This window comes from Salmo salar, unplaced genomic scaffold, assembly GCF_965601325.2.
Source record: "Salmo salar unplaced genomic scaffold, fSalSal1 ptg000432l, whole genome shotgun sequence".
NCBI classification, from domain to species: domain Eukaryota; kingdom Metazoa; phylum Chordata; class Actinopteri; order Salmoniformes; family Salmonidae; genus Salmo; species Salmo salar.
Window position 1 is genome coordinate 1,162,642 of NW_027675387.1, and position 25,784 is coordinate 1,188,425.

Below are 25,784 nucleotides of genomic sequence, written 5' to 3' on the forward strand. Positions count from 1 at the left end.
CCAACACTACATTTTGGAGTGATGCATTTAAATGTAGGGGTCGCTAAACAAAGGAACGCAACACTTATTTGTCATAACTCATCGATATCATGTTGAAATCAATTGTGCAGAGAGGAGGGAGATGAGGTTGCACATCCTGTTAAAACTAACAGCTCAAAAATCACACGGAATCTGGGAATAATGTGTACATCCCTGGTTAGAGGACAACTTGTATAAAACAGCTAGATACATTTGAGTGTTGCATTTTGATTCATTTACATTTACATTTAAGTCATTTTGGTGGTGTCATGGAAATTCAGTAGAGAGAGAGACTTGGTCAAACAATCACCTTTATTTAATATTGATTAATTATTGCAATAATGAAACCATCAGCCCAACAGTCTTAACTGACTGTTAGGCTGAGAGTCTACCCTTTACAGACAATACACAGTTTATATAGCTTATACCCAGAATGCTTGGATCCACCCCTCCCATCTAGATTGGGGGGCACCATAAGCCACTTTGGGCTCATCCTGTCTTCATCTGCACCTGGTGTTATATTAACCCCGGACCATGGCCTAATTTCCCAGATGCCAGGATGTCTACGGACCATTGAGACCTTTGTTCTACTCCTCTCTATCCCAGCTAAACATAGACCATATCTTGTCTATGGAATGCAGGCTCAATCAGACCGGAGACATATGTCTCACCTGCACCACTAATCATAGAATGGAATGTGGCCGTTTGGTTTTTAATCACGAGACATTAATCAATTGTCAGCTTCAAGCCATCTCTAGTGAAACCCATGTCCTCGACACCCAGACTAGCTGCAGGAAGCTAGAGTGGACACCATAAAACTCAGAATTAGCAGGACAGAAATATCTTACTGTTTGTTAAGTAAATAATTGTTGAATACCCACCAAATGAGGTAAATTGTGACATCATTAAAATACTCCTACTACAATGTTAAAACATTCTACATTGTGACATAATTTCATTGATATCATGAAACAACTCGTTCATGTATTTTCTGATGTTTGATCAGAGATCTTTTATCAGAGTATCTCTTGTCACATTCACCACAGCTATAAGGTTTCTCTCCTGTGTGAGTTCTCCGGTGTGATATTAGGGTGCTTGGGTGACTAAAACTCTTCCCACATTGAGTACAACTAAAAGGTTTCTCTCTTGTGTGTGTTCTATGGTGTGAAGTCAGCTGGCGAGATGTAGTAAAACTCTTCCCACATTGATCACAGCTATAAGGTTTCTCTCCTGTGTGTGTTCTCTGGTGTGAAGTCAGCTGGCTAGATATAGTAAAACTCTTCCCACATTGATCACAGCTATAAGGTTTCTCTCCTGTGTGCATTCTCTGGTGTGAAGTCAGCTGGCTAGATGTAGTAAAAGGCTTCACACATTGATCACAGCCATAAGATTTCTCTCCTGTGTGTGTACGCTGGTGTACTATCAGGTTGTTTAGCTGAGTAAAACTCTTCCCACATTGACCACAGCTATAAGGTTTCTCTCCTGTGTGTGTTCTCTGGTGTATAGTTAGATAGCTAGATGTTGAAAAACTTCGCCCACATTGATTACAGCTATACGTTTTTTCTCCTGTATGTCCCCGCTGGTGTACTATCAGGCTGTTTAGCTGAGTAAAACTCTTCCCACATTGATCACAGCCAAAAGGTTTCTCTCCAGTGTGTATTCTCTGGTGTGATTTCAGGGTTTGTAGCTGAATAAAACTCTTCCCACATTCATCACAGCCATAAGGTTTCTCTCCAGTGTGAATTCTTTGATGTATTTTAAGGTCTCCTGAAGAGTTGAATCTCTTCCCACAGTCAGAGCAGAAATTAGATTTCTTCCCTGTGGATCTCTGCTGGTGTTTATTGAGGTGTTCTGATCTGGAGAGACTCTTCTCTGCCTCGTCAGAATGATGTTGTTGAGGCTCCCCAGAGGATCCACGATAGTCCCGCCTCTCTCCTGTGTGAATGGCAAAGTCAGACAGATGGTTAAAGGCCCACAACAGCAGAAATCCACTGTTTATTTGAGGTAAAAGGTGATGCCCAGAGCATACCCATGAAGTTCTACAACAATTGACGTCTGTTAAATGATTTGACAATAAAGACAGACAAGTTAGCAACAAGTCATATTTTGTCTTGTTTTCACATTAGTGTTAACTAGAAATAAGTTATTAATGCCGGCGACCCAAAACAAAAAACGACCCAAAACAACGGCGCCGCAGAAGGGGCAGACGGAGCGGTCTTCTGGTCAGGCTCTGTAGACGGGCACATCGCGCACCGCTCCCGAGTTTACTACTCGCCAATGTCCAGTCTCTTGACAACAAGGTAGACGAAATCCGAGCAAGGATTGCCTTCCAGAGAGACATCAGAGATTGTAACGTTCTTTGTTTCACGGAAACATGGCTCACTCGGGATACGTTATCAGAGTCGGTACAGCCACCTGGTTTCTTCACGCATCGCGCCGACAGAAACAAACATCTCTCTGGTAAGAAGAAGGGCGGGGGTGTATGCCTTATGATTAACGAGACGTGGTGTGATCATAACAACATACAGGAACTCAAGTCCTTTTGGTCACTTGACCTAGAATTCCTTACAATCAAATGCCGACCGCATTATCTACCAAGAGAATTCTCTTCGATCATAATCACAGTCGTGTATATCCCGCCCCAAGCATACACATAGACGGCCCTGAAAAAACTTAATTGGACTCTATGTAAATTGGAAACCACATATCCTGAGGCTACATTTATTGTAGCTGGGGGATTTTAACAGGGCTAATCTGAAAACAAGGCTCCCCAAATTCTACCAGCATATCGATTGCGCAACCATGGCTGGCAAAAACCCTAGATCATTGTTATTCTAACTTCCGCGACACATACAAAGCCCTCCCCTGCCCTCCTTTCGGAAAATCTGACCATAACTCCATTTTGTTGCTCCCAGCCTATAGACAGAAACTAGAACAGGAAACGCTCAGGTCTGTTCAACGCTGATCCGACCAATCGGAGTCCACGCTTCAAGATTGCTTCGATCACGTGGACTGGGATATGTTCCGCATAGCGTCGGACAATAACATTGATGAATACGCTGATTCGGTGAGCGAGTTTATTAGCAAGTGCATCGGTGATGTTGTACCTACAGCGACTATTAAAACCTTCCCCAACCAGAAACTGTGGATTGATGGCAGCATTCGCGCAAAACTGAAAGTGCGAACCACTGCTTTTAATCAGGGCAAGGCAACTGGAAACATGACCGAATACAAACAGTGTAGTTATTCCCTCCGGAAGGCAATCAAACAAGCTAAGCGTCAGTATAGAGACAAAGTAGAGTCGCAATTTACGGCTCAGACACGAGAGGTATGTGGCAGGGTCTACAGTCAATCATGGACTACAAAAAGATAACCAGCCCCGTCGCGGACCACGATGTCTTGTTCCCAGACAAACTAAACAACTTCTTTGCTCGCTTTGAGGACAATACAGTGCCACCGACACAGCCCGCTACCAAAACCTGTGGGCTCTCCTTCACTGCAGCCAACGTAAGTAAAACATTTAAACGTGTTAACGCTCGCAAGGCTGCCGGCCCAGACGACATCCTTAGCCGCGTCCTCAGAGCATGCGCAGACCAGCTGGCTGGTGTGTTTACGGACATATTCAATCCATCCTTATGACAGTCTGCTGTTCCCACATGCTTCAAGAGGGCCACCATTGTTCCTGTTCCCAAGAAAGGTAAGGTAACTGAGCTAAATGACTATCGCCCCGTAGCACTCACTTCCGTCATCATGAAGTGCTTTGAGAGACTAGTCAAGGACCATATCACCTCCACCCTACCTGACACCCTAGACCCACTCCAATTTGCTTACCACCCCAATAGGTCCACAGACGACGCAATCACACTGCCCTAACCCATCTGGACAAGAGGAATACCTATGTAAGAATGCTGTTCATCGACTACAGATCTGCATTTAACACCCTAGTACCCTCCAAACTCATCATTAAGCTCGAGACCCTGGGTCTCGACCCCGCCCTGTGCAACTGGGTACAGAACTTCCTGACTGGCCGCCCCCAGGTGGTGAGGGTAGGAAACAACATCTCCACCCCGCTGATCCTCAACACTGGGGTCCCACAAGGGTGTGTTCTCAGCCCTCTCCTGTACTCCCTGTTCACCCATGACTGCGTGGCCATGCACGCCCCCAACTCAATCATCAAATTTGCAGATGACACTACAGTGGTAGGCTTGATTACCAAAAACAACGACGGGCCCTCGGAGTGTGGTGTCAGGAATTTTTGTTTAAATAGAGTAGAGTATGTAAACATTATATAAAGTGGCTAGTGATACATTTTATTACATCAAATGTTTTATTATTAATGTGGCTAGAGATGAGTCAGTATGTTGGCAGCAGCCACTCAATGTTAATGATGGCTGTTTAACAGTCTGATGGCCTTGAGATAGAAGCTGTTTTTCAGTCTCTTGGTCCCAGCTTTGATGCACCTGTACTGACCTCGCCTTCTGGATGATAGCGGGGTGAACAGGCAGTGGCTCGGGTGGTTGTTGTCCTTGATGATCTTTCTGGCCTTCCTGTGACATTGGGTGGTGTAGGTGTCCTGGAGGGCAGGTAGTTTGCCCCCGGTGATGCGTTGTGCAGACCTCACTACCCTCTGGAGATCCTTACGGTTGTGGGCGGAGCAGGCTGTGATACAGCCCGACAGGATGCTCTCGATTGTGCATCTATAAAAGTTTGTGAGTGTTTTTGGTAACAAGCCAAATTTCTTCAGCCTCCTGAGGTTGCCTAGTTAAATAAAGGTCAAATAAATTTTTAAAAATCCTGCATTTTGCCTATGCCGGTCGGCCATCCATATATTTATATATACATATTCTTATTCATTCCTTTACACTTAAGGTAGTTGTTGTGAAATGTTAGATTATGTGTTAGATATTACTGCATGGTCAGAACTAGAAGCACAAGCATTTCGCTACACTCGCATTAACATCTGCTAACCATGTGTATGTGACAAATAAAATGAAATGTTATTATATATATATTATATATAGCGCAACATAAGGAGACACTAAGTGTGACGTAGTTAGAGAGCATTTCAGAATACAAAAAAACGGTCTAACTTACATAACACTCCCCTTTATGTAAAGGATTAATACCCTTTAGCCTTGGCCACCCTTCTCTTTTTGCTTAGTTTCCATTCTCTGATTGGCTCAGACATTAGTACATAGATTCTATTGGTGGTGTGACCAATGCAATGACACAAAAATAAACAGACATGCACACTCCTATTGCAGGTGCCTATAACTGATTAACTAATGTTCCTGTCCAATGGCCTTCACAAGTCCAAGCCTATGATGCTTACAAATGATTAACCAATGTTCCTGTCCAAAGGCCTTCACAAGACCCACAATGACCAGGTGTGTTGATCCAGCTTTGCACAATCGCATGGATTCTGCTTCCATATGTCTAATGGTTAACCCTATATTGATTTTGCTTACTACTTCTAAGAAAACAGTATAGATACTGGAAAATGTCCAATAAACTCCAGAAATGTAAAATAGGAATGGGGTTGCCCTAACGCCGGGGGAACACGAATAAGCATAATTCACTGGAAGGGGAACACATTGCATGCCAGCCAATGTTAGTCAATGTTGGGCTCCCGAGTGGCACAATGGTCTACGGCACTACATCTCACTGCTTGAGGCATCACTACAGACACCCTGGTTCAATTCCAGGCTGTATCACAACCGGCAGTGATTGGGAGTCACATAGGGCGTCGCAAATTGGCCCAGCATCGTCCGGGTTTGGCTGGGGTAGGCCATTATTGTAAATAAGAATTTGTTCTTAACTGACTTGTCTAGTTAAATAAAGGTTCAATTTTAAACAAATTAAAATAGTGTTTTATGATAAACCGTTTTTTACAAAACCGTCAAGGCACCAACTTTGAGAAGGTTTTAAAACAAACGTTTCAAACCAATTCATGGAATTAAACAAAGAATGAATGTTAATGAATCTAGGTATGTTTCGCCTTTAATGTAAATGGTATTAATACATTTGGCTGAATATTATATAATGACTTATCAACAGATCTAACAATTTGACCCCAACAGAAAATCTACACTGGTAATTCTAGAATATACTATATAGCCTACAAACCTGGTTAAACTATCATTATGACATCATGGATGAATTCTAGAATATACTATACATCCTAGAAACCTGGTTAAACTATCATTATGACATCATGGATGAATTCTAGAATATACTATATAGCCTAGAAACCTGGTTAAACTATCATTATGACATCATGGATGAATTCTAGAATATAGTATATAGCCTAGAAACCTGGTTAAACTATCATTATAACATCATGGATGGCCAGTCTTTGTATTTATAGGGTAGTGAATTCAGGGGGTAGCCCTGAGCTGAACTCAAACCTGGGTCCACTGAAAGTCAAGCCAACACCTTATAACTGTTATGCCAAGATGTCTGAACTTCTTGAGGAGGTCGCTAGGTTTTGGGTTACGGTTGCTACAATAGCTTTTTCTATGAATTTGAGAGTGGTTACATTTCTCCAGCCCCCAATTCTCAGCTGTTTACCAAACCAAGTCTATGGGCAGCCATTTTGTTGTTGTTTAAACCCTAGGTTGTCCCTTTAAAAAAGCCACATCACATCAAAAAGCCAAGTCACATCTGCAGTTGAAACAATAACAAAGCTGTCATTCCACCACTAGTTTGGTTATAAGATGATGATGGGGCTGGAGAAATGTAACTACTCTCAAATTCATAGACAGACCTATGGATTCAAGGACTGACCATCCATAAAAAAAGCTTATTTGGGATTCTGATGGGGTACAACAGTTGAACTAAGCTCATGAGGCCATTTGCACACACTGTACACTGTATATAGACTTTTTCTATTGTGTTATTAACTGTACATTTGTTTATTCCATGTGTAACTCTGTGTTGTTGTTTGTGTCGCACTGCTTTGCTTTATCTTGGCCAGGTCGTAGTTGTAAATGAGAACTTGTTCTCAACTGGCCTACCTGGTTAAATAAAGATGAAATAAAAAACATTTAAAACATGAGGCATCTGATGGGGTACAACAGTTGAACTAAGCTCATGTGTTATATTCTTCAAGAATCAATGGCTATAAATAAATAATTTAAAAGTCAAAATATTGATGTAGCAATTGCAGATTTCCCCTTTAACACCAAACATCAGATCAACAACTGCAGAGTTTGTGCCTCTGTATTTAAGACAGTACTTACTAGTGTTAATCAGGGCCCGTTCATCGTTAGAACCATTGGACGCCTTAACATGCGTTTGGGAAACCGGGCCCAGATATCCAGTTTCCTCCTCTTCTTCACTCCAAAAACTGTATACTCCTCTTTCTCTTCTTTCACAGTTACGTCTTTCTCTTCTTCTTTCACGCTAACAGCCTCACCCTCTACTTGTTTTTGTATTGTAACATCCTTCTCTTCCTCCTCCTCCTCTTTGACGAGAACTTCTTTTTCCGTCCAGCAGACCTCTTCTTTAACAGGAGGAGAGTAGCTTAGTGAACTCATGGTCGGAGATGTTAGCTAGCTAGCATTAGCGACTAGCCTAGTTCTAAGCTAACTTAGCAAACCAGCTAGCTGACAAACAACGTAAATATATAATTAAATGGGCCAACAAGTACATACGACAGAAGTGTGTTTAATACACAGCGACAAATATACACCAAAACAGTGTAAAGAGCGTGAATGTTGTAGCTATGTTTGCTAGAAAGCTACCGAGGTGTCTGACTAGCTGTTGTTGTTGAAGGAGCGTCCCGTCCACTAGATTATACGTCACACTGGCAGCATCGCCTGAACCTAAAAGACGCACATCGCCATCTGCTGACTGGAGTGGGCAACGCAGTTGAGGAACCAAACGTTTATTTTTCATTTATTTCAGGAAGGTTTAATATTATATTAAGTCGTTCAAAGAGAAGCATGTGTGGATTGATTCGTGTTTAATGAGTGAGAATTTAAAACAAACTTTACACCCACTACATATTTGCATTGAACCATACTTCTGACATAGTTCATTTTGACCCCAGAGGCATATCTTTTATCATAGCCAAAATGTGGTTTATCATAGCCAAAATGTGGTTTATTCAATTCTATTAAATTTTTCATGACTTTGTCAATCAACTTGTTCTTAATAAATCTAAATCATGGTTTAGTGTTTCTGTATCAATATGGACTTTTAACAAATTCAAATCCTTTGGAGTCATTTTGACCCCAGCCAAAAGCACCTTTGATAAATAGGACGTTTATTTCAAATAAAAATCAAATCACATTTTATCATACACATGTTTAGCAGATATTATTGCCGGTGTAGCGAAATGCTTGTGTTTCTAGCTCTGACAGTACAGTAATATCTAACAAGTAATATCTAACAATTTCACAACATATACCTAATAAACACAAATGTAAGTATTTGAATCTAGGTTTCTCTGTAGACATGATCAATCCCACCAGAGGGTGGAGGGGCACCTGTATCAGTGGTTTTGACAAGATAGACACCTGCAGACACACAGTATAGTGCCTCCCATGTGCTCTCCTAAGATTGGACATTTCTATATCACGTATCACATGACAGTGTATAAACTTTGATTTGATCATGTACAAAACTGCGGTAGAAAAGTAAAGTATTCAGACCCCTTCACATTTTCCACATTTTGTTACAGCCTTATTCTAAAATGTACTTCCCCCCCTCATCAATCTACACACAATACCCCATAATGACATCACAATACCCCATAATGACATCACAATGCCCCATAATGACATCACAATACCCCATAATGACAAAGTGAAAACTGGTTTTTAGAGATTTTTGCAAATGTATTTACTTAGGTATTCAGACCTTTGCTATGAGACTCAAAATTGAGCTCATATGCATCCTGATTCCATTGATTATCCTTGAGATGTTTCTACAACTTGATTGGAGTCCACTTGTGGTAAATGCAATTGATTGGACATGGTTTGAAAGGCAGACATCTGTCTTTGTAAGGTCCCACAGTTGACAGTGCATGTCAGAGCAAAAAACCAAGCCATGAGGTCCAAAGGAATTGTCCATAGAGCTCTGAGACAGGATTGTGTCGAGGCACAGATCTGGGGAAGGGTTCCAAAAAATGTCTGCAGCACTGAAGGTCCCCAAGAACAAAGAGGCCTCCATCATTCTTAAATGGAAGAAGTTTGGAACCACCAAGACTCTTCCTAGAGCTGGCCGCCTGGACAAACTAAGAAATCGGGGGAGAAGGGCCTTGGTCAGGAGGTAAACAAGAACCCGATGTTCACTCTGACAGAGCTCCAGAGTTCCTCTGTGGAGATGGGAGAACCTTCTAGGACAACCATCTCTGCAGCACACTAGAGATGACATGCAGGATCTTGCAGAGATTTGTAGTCTTGCATGTCGTCTACTTTGACGCTAATTAGCATTTTAGAATCCGAGAGTAAAGAGAGACAAATATAGGCAGCTTCTACACTTCCTGAGGTTTATTATGGATCCCCATTAGTTCCTGCCAAGGCAGCAGCTACTCTTCCTGGGGTTTATTATGGATCCCCATTAGTTCCTGCCAAGGCAGCAGCTACTCTTCCTGGGGTTTATTATGGATCCCCATTAGTTCCTGCCAAGGCAGCAGCTACTCTTCCTGGGGTCCAGCTAAAATAAAAGCAGTTATACCATTTTAAAAACATTACAATAAATTCACAACACACTGTGTGTCCTCAGTCACCGTGACCTAGAGAGATTTACATGGTTATCAAAACGTCACACCACTGTGAGCCTAAACAAAACACAGCCCTAAGGGGAAAATGAATGGTGGAAAAACGATGCGAACCATTTCCCTGTTTGACCTGTAGTTGTTATGGATATTATGACTCTGCAGAGCCCCACAGTGGACGTGTCAAAATATGTTACATTGGTAAAGCACCCTTTATTTAACCTAAATGTCATCTTGTTTTTACATGGCATTGTAGATTTTAGCAGTATACAGGATGTATTTTGGATGTTTTCAGTGTATTTTCAACGCTTTCAGACAATGGATTAATCGCAATAAAAAAATTGTGCACTAACATTACACAAAGTGAACTCAAGTCTGACAGTCCAAACAAAATCACAAATTCTCAGTCAAAAACACAAGTCAGAACACAGCCTCTCTATTCTCTCATGTGATTTCAGGTCCTCTGACTGGGAAAATGTCTTTCCACAATGAGAGCAGTGGTATGTCTTCTCCTCTTGTGTATTTGTATGTATTCTTTCATGCTCTTTCAGGTACCTTAACCGGGTAAATCTCTTTCCGCAGTGGGAGCAGTGGTGCGTCTTTTTTCCTGTGTGTATCCTCTCATGCTGGTTCAGGTTTCCTAACTGGGCAAAATGCTTTCCACAATGGGAACATTGGTAAGGCTTTTCTCCTGTGTGTATTCTCTCATGCTCCCTAACTGTGTACAACTCTTTCCACAATGGGAACATTGGAAAGGCTTTTCTCCTGTGTGTGTCCTCTCATGCCTTTCCACGCTCCCTAACCACCTAAAACTCTTTCCGCACAAGGAGCAGTGGTAAGGCTTCTCTCCTTTGTGTATTCTCTTATGTGTTCTCAGGCTCCCTAACTGAGTAAAACTCTTTCCACACTGGGAGCAGTGATGTCGTCCTGCTGGTTTGGACATCTCAGGGTCTGGTTCCTCTGAAGAACTCTTCCTGCTGTCAGAAGGAGAGTCTGGTCTCTCTCCTGTCAAAGACAAACAGATTATATAATTAATTAAACAGAGACCTGAATGAAACCTCCACATGATAAAACTTCCTATGATGTTTAATCTCGACTAGATCCCTCAATCACCTGAAGTCAGTTTTCACAAGTATTATTAAACCCACTTCAAAATGCAGGTCTCTGTGTGGTTCTTAGGATGTCCAGGCAGGTGATTCACTTCTAACCGAAGTCTTGCAGGTGTTTACATGGTTTTCACATCTGCCAGATCATCGAAAAATCAAATTTCAGTACGAGTGTATATATATATATATTTTTTTTTTTTGTACTTTTACACCTTTTTCTCACCAATTTCATGATATCCAATTGCAACTCCCCTACGGACTCCGGGGAGAGGCGAAGGTCGAGCCATGTGTCCTCTGAAACACGACCCTGCCAAGCCGCACTGCACATCTTGACACACTGCTCGTTTAACCCGGAAGACAGCCACACCAATGTGTCGGAGGAAACACTGTCCAGCTGGCGACCGAAGTCAGCGTGCATGCTGACCACCACAAGGAGTCGCTAGAGCACAATGGGACAAGGACGTCCCGGCCAGCCAAACCCTCCAAACCCTCCCCAAACATAACGCTTTGTATTCAGGACATAAAGTTAATTTCTTTGCCACATTCTTTTGTAGTATTACTTTAGTGCCAACAGCCTCTCTATTCTCTCATGTGATTTCAGGTCCTCTGACTGGGAATGCTTCCTTCTTTTCACTCTGTCATTTAGGTTAGTATTGTGGAGTAACTACAATGTTGTTGATCCATCCGCAGTTTTCTCATATCACAACCATTAAACACTAACTATTTTAAAGTCACCATTAGCCTCATGGTGAAATCTCTGAGAGGTTTCCTTCCTCTCCAGCAACTGAGTTAGTGACTGGGTATATTGATACACCATCTAAAGTGTAATTAATAACTTCACCATGCTCAAAGGGATATTCAATGTCTGCTTTTTTTTACCCATCCACCAATACATGCCCTTCTTTGCGAGGCGTTGGAAAACCTCCCTGGTCTTTGTGGTTGAATCTGTGTTTGAAATTCACTGCTCAACTGAGAGACAATACAGATAATTGTATGTGTGGGGAACAGAGATGAGGTATTCATTCAAATATCATGTTAAACACTATTATTGCACACAGTGAGTCCATGCAACTTATGTGACTTGTTAAGCAAAATCTTTACTCCTGAACTTATTTAGGCTTTTAATTAAATGTGTAAACATTTCCAAAAACATAATTCCACTTTGACATTATGGGGTATTGAATCCTTTTAACCCCAGTATCTCTACTTGCACATTCATCTTCTGCACATCCTACCATTACAATGTTTAATTGCTATATTGTAATTACTTCGCCACCATGGCCTATTTATTGCCTAACCTCTCTTATCCTACCTCATTTACACATGCTGTATATAGATTTTTCTACTGTATAATTGATTGTATGTTTGTTTATTCCATGTGTAACTCTGTGTTGTTGTATGTGTCGAACTGCTTTGCTTTATCTTGGCCAGGTCGCAGTTGCAAATGAGAACTTGTTATCAACTAGCCTACCTGGTTAAATAAAGGTGAAATAAAATAAATAAAAATATTTTTTACATTTAGGCTGTAACACAACGAAATGTGGGACAAGTCAAGGGGTGTGAATACTTTCTGAAGGCACTGTATATATAAAACTCCCCCCACACAGCAATCTAATAGCATCAGTAAAATCTGTTGAAATTAAACCACAGATAAATATACCTAACATAGTACATCTATTAAACAATACATCACAACACATACATCAGAAATAGTTACACATTATAGAGATCCATTCATGGATGTACAGGTCTGTTGGATAAACGTTCAGAAATGTCCGCTGCTGATTTTTTCCAGGTGTCCATAGCGGACACCCTGGCCATATGAATCCTGGCCGTGGACAAATTCTCAGTCAGAAACACAAGTCAGAACACAGCCTCTCTATTCTCTCGTGTGATTTCAGGTCCTCTGACTGGGAAAATGTCTTTTCACAATGAGAACAGTGGTATGTCTTCTCCTCCTGTGTATTAGTATGTTGGAAAGGCTTTTCTCCTGTGTGTTTTCTCGCATGCTTTTTCAGACTCCCCGACCACCTAAAACTCTTTTCACACTGGGAACATTGGAAAGGCTTTTCTCCTGTGTGTATTCTCTCATGCGTTTTCAGGCTCACTAACCACCTAAAACTGTTTCCACAGTGAGAACAGTGATAAGGCTTCTCTCCAGTATGTATTCTCTCATGCTTTTTCAGGACCCATAACCACCTAAAACTCTTTCCACAGTGGGAACAGTGATAAGGCTTCTCTCCCGTGTGTGTTCTCTCATGCCCAACCAGGGCTCCTAACTGAGTAAAATCCTTTCCACAGTGGGAACAGTGGTAGGGCTTTTCTCCTGTATGTGTTCTCTCATGCATTTTCAGGCTCCCTAACCACCTAAAACTCTTTCCACAGTGGGAGCAGTGGTGTTGGTTAGGCGTCTCTGGGTCTGTTTCCTCTGAGGAACTCTTCCTGCTGTCAGAGTCTGGTCTCTCTCCTGCAAAAGACAGATTATTTAGTTAAACAGAGAGTCCTGAATGAAACCTCCATTCAATAAAATTGTTTTCCTATGAGGTTTAATCTAGACTAGATCCCTCAATACCCTGAGGTCAGTTTTCACAACATTACATCATTAAAAATAAACTTGGTGACGGTGAGATTTAAAAACAAATGATGAAGAGCTCCAAATCTAATCTCTCAGGGAATGTCATGATGTCATAATGATAGATAATGTCATGTTTACAGGCTGAGCAGAGCTCTATAATAATAGATAATGTCATGTTTATAGGCTGATCAGAGCTCCATAATAATAGATAATGTCATGTTTATAGGCTGAGCAGAGCTCTATAATAATAGATAATGTCATGTTTATAGGCTGATCAGAGCTCCATAATAATAGATAATGTCATGTTTATAGGCTGAGCAGAGCTCTATAATGATAGATAATGTCATGTTTATAGGCTGAGCAGAGCTCCATAATAATAGATAATGTCATGTTTATAGGCTGAGCAGAGCTCTATAATAATAGATAATGTCATGTTTATAGGCTGATCAGAGCTCCATAATAATAGATAATGTCATGTTTATAGGCTGAGCAGAGCTCTATAATGATAGATAATGTCATGTTTATAGGCTGAGCAGAGCTCTATAATAATAGATAATGTCATGTTTATAGGCTGATCAGAGCTCCATAATAATAGATAATGTCATGTTTATAGGCTGAGCAGAGCTCTATAATAATAGATAATGTCATGTTTATAGGCTGATCAGAGCTCCATAATAATAGATAATGTCATGTTTATAGGCTGAGCAGAGCTCTATAATGATAGATAATGTCATGTTTATAGGCTGAGCAGAGCTCTATAATAATAGATAATGTCATGTTTATAGGCTGATCAGAGCTCCATAATAATAGATAATGTCATGTTTATAGGCTGAGCAGAGCTCTATAATGATAGATAATGTCATGTTTACAGGCTGAGCAGAGCTCTATAATAATAGATAATGTCATGTTTATAGGCTGATCAAAGATCTATAATAATAGATAATGTCATGTTTACAGGCTGAACAGAGCTCTATAATAATAGATAATGTCATGTTTATAGGCTGAGCAGAGCTCTATAATAATAGATAATGTTTATAGGCTGAGCAGAGCTCAATAATAATAGATAATGTCATGTTTATAGGCTGAGCAGAGCTCTATAATAATAGATAATGTCATGTTTATAGGCTGAGCAGAGCTCTAGAATAATAGATAATGTCATGTTTACAGGCTGATCAGAGCTCTATAATAATAGATAATGTCATGTTTATAGGCTGATCAGAGCTCTATAATAATAGATAATGTCATGTTTATAGGCTGAGCAGAGCTCTACAATAATAGATAATGTCATGTTATAGGCTGATCAGAGCTCTATAATAATATATATTACTATTCCAGTCAATGTTATAGGCTGCATTTGATCCAATGTCAATAACGTTTTGTTGGTGTCCCACTTCATCTCTAAAGTAATAATTACCATATTTTCTAAATGATAATTCTTTAGTTTAGCCTTTCCTTTTGCTACTATGTTCAGTCTCCCCAAAACGCTTGTCCTTTTGCTAATATGTTCAGTCTCCCCAAAACGCTTGTCCTTTTGCTAATATGTTCAGTCTCCCCAAAACGCTTGTCCTTTTGCTAATATGTTCAGTCTCCCCAAAACGCTTGTCCTTTTGCTAATATGTTCAGTCTCCCCAAAACACTTGTCCTTTTGCTAATATGTTCAGTCTCCCCAAAACACTTGTCCTTTTGCTAATATGTTCAGTCTCCCCAAAACACTTGTCCTTTTGCTAATATGTTCAGTCTCCCCAAAACTCTTGTCCTTTTGCTAATATGTTCAGTCTCCCCAAAACGTTTGTCCTTTTGCTAATATGTTCAGTCTCCCCAAAACTCTTGTCCTTTTGCTAATATGTTCAGTCTCCCCAAAACGTTTGTCCTTTTGCTAATATGTTCAGTCTCCCCAAAACACTTGTCCTTTTGCTAATATGTTCAGTCTCCCCAAAACGCTTGTCCTTTTGCTAATATGTTCAGTCTCCCCAAAACGCTTGTCCTTTTGCTAATATGTTCAGTCTCCCCAAAATGCTTGTCCTTTTGCTAACATGTTCAGTCTCCCCATAACACATGTCCTTTTCATGTCAATAATGCTTCTGAAAAAACCTACACTCGATCCCTCCGATGTCAACAACTACAGACCAGTATCCCTTCTTTCTTTTCTCTCCAAAACTCTTGAACGTGCCGTCCTTGGCCAGCTCTCTTGCTATCTCTCTCAGAATGACCTTCTTGATCCTAATCAGTCAGGTTTCAAGACTGGGCATTCAACTGAGACTGCTCTTCTCTGTGTCACGGAGGCTCTCCGCACTGCTAAAGCTAACTCTCTCTCCTCTGCTCTCATCCTTCTAGACCTATCTGCTGCCTTTGATACTGTGAACCATCAGATCCTCCTCTCCACCCTCTCCGAGCTGGGCATCTCCGGCAAGACGGAGCTGCTCTTCCTCCCGGGGAAGGACTGCCCGTTCCATGATCTCGCCATCACGGTTGACAACTCCCTTGTGTCCTCCTCCCAGAGTGCTAAGAGCCTCGGCGTGACCCTGGACAACACCCTGTCGTTCTCCACTAACATCAAGGCGGTGACCCGGTCCTGTAGGTTCATGCTCTACAACATTCGCAGAGTACGACCCTGCCTCACACAGGAAGCGGCGCAGGTCCTAATCCAGGCACTTGTCATCTCCCGCCTGGATTACTGCAACTCGCTGTTGGCTGGGCTCCCTGCCTGTGCCACTAAACCCCTACAACTCATCCAGAACGCCGCAGCCCGTCTGGTGTTCAACCTTCCCAAGTTCTCTCACGTCACCCCGCTCCTCCGCTCTCTCCACTGGCTTCCAGTTGAAGCTCGCACCCGCTACAAGACCATGGTGCTTGCCTACGGAGCTGTGAGGGGAACGGCACCTCCGTACCTTCAGGCTCTGATCAGGCCCTACACCCAAACAAGGGCACTGCGTTCATCCACCTCTGGCCTGCTCGCCTCCCTACCTCTGAGGAAGCACAGTTCCCGCTCAGCCCAGTCAAAACTGTTAGCTGCACTGGCACCCCAATGGTGGAACAAGCTCCCTCACGACGCCAGGACAGCGGAGTCAATCACCACCTTCCGGAGACACCTGAAACCCCACCTCTTTAAGGAATACCTGGGATAGGATAAAGTAATCCTTCTAACCCCCCCCCCCCCCCTTAAAAGATTTAGATGCACTATTGTAAAGTGGTTGTTCCACTGGATATTATAAGGTGAATGCACCAATTTGTAAGTCGCTCTGGATAAGAGCGTCTGCTAAATGTCTTAAATGTAAATGTTATTTTATGTATTTCTCCAACATTTAGAAATCTGAGTTTTGCGGGTATACACACTCTACGCAAGGCCTACAATAGACACACGTCAAAAGTTTCATTTATAACTTGTTTGCCATTCTGTGAGACAATTAAGATGTGATTTTGTGGTGGGGGGACTCTGATGGTATACACATGTTACAGTTAAGCAATAAGACCAGAGGAAGTGTGGTATATGGCCAATATAGCATGGGTAAAGACTGACCCTTATGCACAACACAACACAGAGTGCCTGGATACAGCCCTTAGCCGTGGTATATTGGCCATATATCACTGAGGCGTCTTATTGCTATTATAAACTGGTTACCAATGTAATCAGAACAGTAAAAATACATAGCCTGATATACCACGGCTGTCAGCCAATCAGCATTCAGGGCTTTAATCACCCATTTTAAAATGTAGCTTTAACATTATAACATAAACTCCTAGAGTACAGAACAACATTTTCAAGTATAGAATTTCAATATGCTGCTTTAAAACAACACATTCGTTCAAAACCTTTGGACAGTTAGAGCCCGTTTTTAAGACAGTACTTACTGGTGGTAATCAGATCTCCAGACTCCTCTGTCAATATGACCGTAATCTCTCCCTGTTTCTCCTCCTTCACTCCAAAAACGGCATCCTCCTCTTTCTCTTCCTCCTCTTCTTTTACTGTAACATCTTCCTCCTCTTTCACTCTGAACCCGTCTTCCTCTTCTTTAACTGTAACGTCTTTCTCTTCTTCTTTCACTGTAACAGCCTCACCCTCTACTTTTTGTTTTACTGTAACATCCTCCTCTTCCTTCTCCTCTTTCACGACAATGTTCAGCCCCAGAGTTTCTTTCTCCGTCCAGCAGACCTCCTCTTCTTTAACAGGAGGGGAGTAGTTTAGGGAGCTCATGTTCGGGGATGTTAGCTAGCTAGCTAGTTAGCATGACCGACTAGTTTAGTGCTAGGCTAACTTATCGAGCCAGCTAGTTGACTAACAATGTACCTATAACATTTAAATGGTGTCTATTAACTAGATGTCAGAAGTATATTTAAAACGCAGAGGCAAATATGCACAGAAACAGTCTAAATGTTTCGGCTGTTGGCTACCAAGGTGGCTGACTCGTTGTTGTTGATCCGTTTCGTCCACTAGATTATACGTCACGCTGCAGCATCGCCTGAAAGACGCACATCGCCGTCTGCTGACTGGAGGGAAACGCAGTTATGATACTTTTTTTTTTCAGACAAAAGACATATTTTTATTCCTTTCATTAAATAATAAATGTATATTGAGACGTTCAAATAGAGCAGTGCATATTTTGAGTGAGAATTTAAAACATACTGTCCTTCACATCTGTATTTAAGGCAGTTTCATATTCATTCATTTAAAGAAACCCACTGGTCACACACTGGTTGAATTATCTGTCAAACTAGGAACTCTGCAGCCTAGTTGAACAGGGATCTATGTTCTATGAACGCTGCTGGGAGCAAACTGGAGAATAGCTAGAGGAAAACAAACCTAACTGCATCCCCAGGCCCTGGTATATCATCAGACTGTACAAACCTAACTACATCCCCAGTCCCTGGTATATCATCAGACTACAAACCTAACTACATCCCCAGTCCCTGGTATATCACCAGACTGTACAAACCTAACTACATCCCCAGTCCCTGGTATATCATCAGACTGTATACAAACCTAACTACATCCCCAGTCCCTGGTATATCATCAGACTGCATACAAACCTAACTGCATCCCCAGTCCCTGGTATATCACCAGACTACATACAAACCTAACTACATCCCCAGTCCCTGGTATATCATCAGACTGCATACAAACCTAACTGCTTCCCCAGTCCCTGGTATATCACCAGACTACATACAAACCTAACTGCATCCCCAGGCCCTGGTATATCACCAGACTGCATACAAACCTAACTACATCCCCAGTCCCTGGTATATCACCAGACTGTACAAACCTAACTACATCCCCAGTCCCTGGTATATCACCAGACTGTACAAACCTAACTACATCCCCAGTCCCTGGTATATCATCAGACTGTACAAACCTAACTACATCCCCAGTCCCTGGTATATCACCAGACTGTACAAACCTAACTACATCCCCAGGAGGCCGGGAGGGTCGTCAGTGAAATGGGACACACCTGGGCTGGGTGTGTCCCAGGATAAATGCACCTCTTCCCCGTTCATTGAGGAGACTCTCTCCATGCAGACACAGACAGATTTTGGGTGTCTGCGTTGGCACCTTTCAACACCCCTCATTATCACATGTATACACGCGACCACTCACTTACACTACTGACTAAACACACACCATTGTTCATTGTATTTACTTTACTTCAGTTAATAAATATATTTTGTTATTTTTTATCTCCATGTTGTCTCACTTTTTGTTACGGTCTTCGAGCCGGTTCATGACACTATGGTCAGTGAGCTGGAGTCCAACTAATGGAGACCAGTTAGAACCCAACTAACAAAACCCAACTAAAACATGACTGCAGATCAGAAGAGCAGAGACATACAGAATGATGGCAGGGAAAATCCCCAACATCCAAAATAGATAGATTCCATGATGGGGAAACAAAGCTTCCTGAAGCATTGACGCCTTCCAGCCAATTGTCTCAAAAATATGTTCATTACTCAAATCTTTGAGCAACACAGAATTTAGAACAGCCACATTATTATAGATGACATCCCACACCGTAGCAGCGTAGCCTTTATGTCATTATTATAGATGACATCCCACACCGTAGCAGCATAGCCTTTATGTCATTATTATAGATGGTATCCCACACCGTAGCAGCATAGCCTTTATGTCATTATTATAGATGACGTCCCACACCGTAGCAGCATAGCCTTTATGTCATTATTATAGATGGTATCCCACACCGTAGCAGCATAGCCTTTATGTCATTATTATAGATGGTATCCTACACCGTAGCAGCATAGCCTTTATGTCATTATTATAGATGGTATCCCACACCGTAGCAGCACAGCCTTTATGTCATTATTATAGATGGTATCCCACACCGTAGCAGCATAGCCTTTATGTCATTATTATAGATGTCGTCCCACACCGTAGCAGCATAGCCTTTATGTCATTATTATAGATGACATCCCACACTGTAGCTGCATAGCCTTTATGTCATTATTATAGATGATGTCCCACACCGTAGCAGCATAGCCTTTATGTCATTATTATAGATGGTATCCCACACCGTAGCAGCATAGCCTTTATGTCATTATTATAGATGGTATCCCACACCGTAGCAGCATAGCCTTTATGTCATTATTATAGATGACATCCCACACCGTAGCAGCATAGCCTTTATGTCATTATTATAGATGACATCCCACACCGTAGCAGCATAGCCTTTATGTCATTATTATAGATGACATCCCACACTGTAGCTGCATAGCCTTTATGTCATTATTATAGATGACGTCCGACACCGTAGCAGCATAGCCTTTATGTCATTATTATAGATGACATCCCACACCGTAGCAGCATAGCCTTTATGTCATTATTATAGATGGTATCCCACACCGTAGCAGCATAGCCTTTATGTCATTATTATAGATGGTATCCCACACCGTAGCAGCATAGCCTTTATGTCATTATTATAGATGACATCCCACACCGTAGCAGCATAGCCTTTATGTCATTATTATAGATGACATCCCACACCGTAGCAGCATAGCCTTTATGTCATTATTATAGATGGTATCCCACACCGTAGCAGCATAGCCTTTATGTCATTATTATAGATGGTATCCCACACCGTAGCAGCATAGCCTTTATGTCATTATTATAGATGACATCCCACACCGTAGCAGCATAGCCTTTATGTCATTATTATAGATGACATCCCACACCGTAGCAGCATAGCCTTTATGTCATTATTATAGATGACATCCCACACCGTAGCAGCATAGCCTTTATGTCATTATTATAGATGGTATCCCACACCGTAGCAGCATAGCCTTTATGTCATTATTATAGATGACATCCCACACCGTAGCAGCATAGCCTTTGTCATTATTATAGATGGTATACCACACCGTAGCAGCATAGCCTTTATGTCATTATTATAGATGACATCCCACACCGTAGCAGCATAGCCTTTATGTCATTATTATAGATGGTATCCCACACCGTAGCAGCATAGCCTTTATGTCATTATTATAGATGGTATCCCACACCGTAGCAGCGTAGCCTTTATGTCATTATTATAGATGACATCCCACACCGTAGCAACATAGCCTTTATGTCATTATTATAGATGACATCCCACACCGTAGCAACATAGCCTTTATGTCATTATTATAGATGACATCCCACACCGTAGCAGCATAGCCTTTATGTCATTATTATAGATGACATCCCACACCGTAGTCTTTATGTCATTATTATAGATGATGTCCCACACCGTAGCAGCATAGCCTTTATGTCATTATTATAGATGACATCCCACACCGTAGCAACATAGCCTTTATGTCATTATTATAGATGACATCCCACACCGTAGCAGCATAGCCTTTATGTCATTATTATAGATGACATCCCACACCGTAGTCTTTATGTCATTATTATAGATGATGTCCCACACCGTAGCAGCATAGCCTTTATGTCATTATTATAGATGACGTTCCACACCGTAGCAGCACAGCCTTTATGTCATTATTATAGATGACATCCCACACCGTAGCAGCATAGCCTTTATGTCATTATTATAGATGTCGTCCCACACCGTAGCAGCATAGCCTTTATGTCATTATTATAGATGGTATCCCACACCGTAGCAGCATAGCCTTTATGTCATTATTATAGATGACGTCCCACACCGTAGCAGCATAGCCTTTATGTCATTATTATAGATGGTATCCCACACCGTAGCAGCATAGCCTTTATGTCATTATTATAGATGACATCCCACACCGTAGCAGCATAGCCTTTATGTCATTATTATAGATGACGTTCCACACCGTAGCAGCATAGCCTTTATGTCATTATTATAGATGACATCCCACACCGTAGTCTTTATGTCATCTACTAAACCACTCACCATGCTCGAGAGCATGAAATCCATGCTGCATTGTTGGTAAATGGTGACTGATTTATTTATAATAATAAGTAGTTATTTATGATGTAAGGTGATTTGTAGATCAGTCAGTTGGCAGTCGCCTGCAGTGTCGAACAAGCCCAATACCAAACCAATCAGGTGGTTGTTTGACGAAATGAAGCTTCAGACGCCATTGATGACGTGCTGCTGATAAAGTGATACAGGCATCGGTACACTGCTTTGAAGTTTACTGCTTAGCGATTTGGACGCAGGCCTCGTAGCTCCGGTATCAAAAGTAACATCCCTTTTGACAACAAGGCAGCAGAGTCTACCGTGCTAATGCGTTCCCACTAGATATCACAACCACACAGTTTATGAAAGCATGAGGTGTGACTGACAAGCTGGAGCTAGATACCGAGCTAGCATACAAACTCTGTAGCACATAGTGCATTGTGGGTAGTTTAGAAGATATCCGGAAATAAGTTAAGAAATATGTAACAACGCAAAAACATAACTGTTTGTCCTTATAGGGAACCAGATTGTGACTACAACTAAGTTACTAAGTCTTTAACCACACAGTGTTGTTACACTGGTGAGTAAAAACTCATGCTTCCTACACTTTAACTTTTTGTCTGAAACTAAAATAAACATTTTATTCAACTGCGTTACCCACTCCAGTCAGCAGATGGCGGTCTGTGAATTTAACGCAATGCTGTTGGTGTGACGTATAATGTAGTGGACGGAACGCTTCTTTCAACAGCACCAACAGTGATTCAGCCTCCTCGGTAGCTTGCAAGACAAAATAGCCGAACCAATAAAGCTCTTTAGACGCTTTAGTGTATATTAGCCACTGTGTTTAAAACCCACTACTGTCGTCTAGTTAGTTATCCGATTTAATTTCATATTTACTGTGTTGTTGTTATTAGTCAGCTAGCGGGCTGGTTAAGTTAGCATTAGCCTAGCTAGCTAACTGTTAGCTAACATTCCCGACCATGAGTTCACTAAGCTACTCTCCTCCTGCTAAAGAAGAGGTCTGCTGGACGGAGAAAGAAGCTCCCGTCAAAGAGGAGGAGGAAAAAGAGGATGTTACAATACAAAAACAAGTAGAGGGTGAGGCTGTTACAGTGAAAGAAGAAGAGAAAGACGTTTCAGTGAAAGACGAGGAAGACCCGTTCAGAGTGAAGGAGGAGGAGGATGCAGTTTTTGGAGTGAAAGAGGAGATGACTGTCACATCGAAGAAGGAAGAAGAGGAAGAAACTGGATATCTGGGCCCGGTTTCCCAAGGGCATCATAAGGCGTCCAATGGTTCTAACGATGAACGGGCCCTGATTAACACTCGTAAGTACTGTTTTAAAAACAGAGGCACAAACTCTACACTTGTTAAACTGAGGTGTTAAAGGGGAAATATCCAATAGCTACATCCATATTTGAACTTTTAAATTATTTATTTATAGCCATTGATTCTTGAAGAATATAACACATGTCTCATGAGCTTAGTTCAACTGTTGTACCCCATCAGATCCCCAAATAAGCTTTTTTTACTCCAATGTTTAGAAACAATGTAAATCAACACTGTATAGCCTCAACATGGTTAAAACTGTAATGTTGATATCATGGATGGTCAGTCCTTGCATCCATAGATCTGTCTATGAATTTGAGAGTAGTTACATTTCTCCAACCCCATAATCATCTTATAACCAAAACAGTGGTGGAATGACAGCTTTGTTATTGTTTGGACTGCAGATTGCTGGGTTGTGTGGCTTTTTTTAAAGGGGCAACCTAGTTTTAAAACAGAAACAAAATGGCTGCCCAGAGACTTGAGCTGTGTTCGAATACTCATACTAACCATACTATATATTATGCTTATTTGTCATAGTATGGATATAGTTAGTATGCCAAAAGTTCCTGGATGTGGTACTACAGTCGCCAAAATACGAAGTATATATGCAGAGGACACTCTTTCTGTGCTTTTAGGGCCCATAATGCAATTCTTCAGGAAATGGGCGGGGCTTCAACTATTTTCAGGTTTGAAAAAAATTTTGGAAAATATGCAGCCAAAGTACGACGAGAGAGTGGATACAAATGAACTGCTTTAACTAATTATGACAAATGTTAAGAGAATGTTGAGCAATGTAACGATATGTTGGCTACGTTATCCTTACAAACCGCATAGCATATCTTTACAGCAGTATGTACCAGTATGTCAGCTACAGTTGAAGTCAGAAGTTTACATACACTTAGGTTAGAGTCATCAAAACTTGTTTTTCAATCACTCCACAAATTGTTTGTTAACAAACTATAGTTTTGACAAGTCGGTTAGGACATCTACTTTGTGCATGACACAAGTAGTTTTTCCAACAATTGTTTACAGATTATTTCACTTATAATTCACTGTATCACAATTCCAGTGGGTCACAAGTTTACATACACTAAGTTGACTGTGCCTTTAAACAGCTTGGAAAATTCCAGAAAATAATGTCATGGCTTTAGAAGCTTCTGATAGGCTTATTGACATCATTTTAGTCAATTGGAGGTGTACCTGTGGATGTATTTCAAGGCCTACCTTCAAACTCAGTGCCTCTTTGCTTGACATCATGGGAAAATCCAAAGAAATCAGCCAAGACCTCAGGAAAAAAATGGTGGACCTTCACAAGTCTGGTTCATGTTCATCTGTACAAACAATAGTACACAAGTATGAACACCATGGGACCACGCAGCCGTCATACCGCTCAGGAAGAGATGAATATACTTTGGTGCGAAAAGTGCAAATAAATCCCAGAACAACAGCAAAGGACCTTGTGAAGATGCTGGAGGAAACGGGTACAAAAGTATCTATGTCCACAGTAAAATGACCCCCCAATATCAACATAACCTGAAAGGCCGCTCAGCAAGGAAGAAGCCACTGCTCCAAAACCGCCATAAAAAAGTCAGACTATGGTTTGCAACTGCACGTGGGGACTTGTACTTTTTGGAGAGATGTCATCTGGTCTGATGAAACAAAAATAGAACTGTTTGGCCATAATGACCATTGTTATGTTTCGAGGAAAAGGGGGAGGCTTGCAAACCGAAGAACACCATCCCAACCGTGAAGCGCGGGGGTGGCAGCATCATGTTGTGGGGGTGCTTTGCTGCAGGAGGGACTGGTGCACTTCACAAATATATATTGAAGCAACATCTCAAGACATCAGTCAGGAGGTTAAAGCTTGGTCGCAAATGGGTCTTCCAAATGGACAATGACCCCAAGCATACTTCCAAAGTTGTGGCAAAATGGCTTAAGGACAACAAAGTCAAAGTCTTGGAGTGGCCATCACAAAGCCCTGACCTCAATCCCATAGAAAATGTGTGGGCAGAACTGAAAAGCGTGTGTGAGCAAGGAGGCCTGCAAAACTGTCTCCGTTACACCAGCTCTGTCAGGAGGAATGGGCCAAAATTCACCCAACTTATTGTGGGAAGCTTGTGGAAGGCTACCAGAAACGTTTGACCCAAGTTAAACAATTTAAAGGCAATGTTACCAAATACTAATTGAGTGTATGTAAACTTCTGACCCACTGGGAATGTGATGAAAGAAATAAAAGCTGATATTAATCATTCTCTCTACTATTATTCTGACATTTCACATTCTTAAAATAAAGTGGTGATCCTAACTGACCTAAGACATGGAATTTTTACTAGGATTAAATGTCAGGAATTGTGAAAAACTGAGTTTAAATGTATTTGGCTAAAGTGTATGTAAACTTCCGACTTCAACTGTAGCTACCTAACGTTAGTTGGCTACTTATACATCAAACTTACCAGTATATTAACTATATTCTAACTAACTACCCAACGTTTATTGACTTGATTATTCACATCATTCTTAGCCAAGGGGTCGTGTGCTTTCTCAGTGGACATTGTTAATTCGGGTGCGTTCCTAAATTCGCTCTGGCTCTCTACTCCGATTTCAGAGCACTCTCGTCTGAGTGTACCGGAGCTTAGAATAACTGAAGAATTTACTAGCG

The 25,784-nt window shown here is 41.4% G+C and overlaps 1 protein-coding gene and 1 pseudogene across 1 annotated transcript; both read right to left on the reverse strand.

Moving 5' to 3' along the window:
- Positions 1–316: 316 nt before the first annotated feature.
- Positions 317–9,431, reverse strand: LOC145876044 (uncharacterized). Its single transcript, XM_082971817.1, has 4 exons — positions 9,402–9,431; positions 7,260–7,422; positions 4,489–4,776; positions 317–1,953 (listed from the first exon to the last, which is right to left on the reverse strand). The coding sequence occupies exons 1-4, from the start codon at positions 9,429–9,431 to the stop codon at positions 983–985; spliced, it is 1,452 nt and encodes a 483-aa protein (XP_082827943.1). The 3' UTR covers positions 317–982.
- Positions 9,432–9,951: 520 nt separating this feature from the next.
- LOC145876122 (uncharacterized) lies at positions 9,952–10,905 on the reverse strand (annotated as a pseudogene).
- Between the last annotated feature and the right edge of the window lie 14,879 nt (positions 10,906–25,784).

Bases quoted from the DNA above. Each gene is read 5' to 3' on its own strand.
- LOC145876044 (XM_082971817.1), bottom strand. From the start codon at position 9,431: ATGCAAGACTACAAATCTCTGCAAGATCCT. The intron at 7,423-9,401 runs GCATGTCATCTC...TGAGGCTGTTAG, and splicing joins ACAAATCTCTGCAAGATCCT to CGTGAAAGAAGAAGAGAAAG. The intron at 4,777-7,259 runs GTAAGTACTGTC...TTATTTAACTAG, and splicing joins ACGGGCCCTGATTAACACTA to GCAACCTCAGGAGGCTGAAG.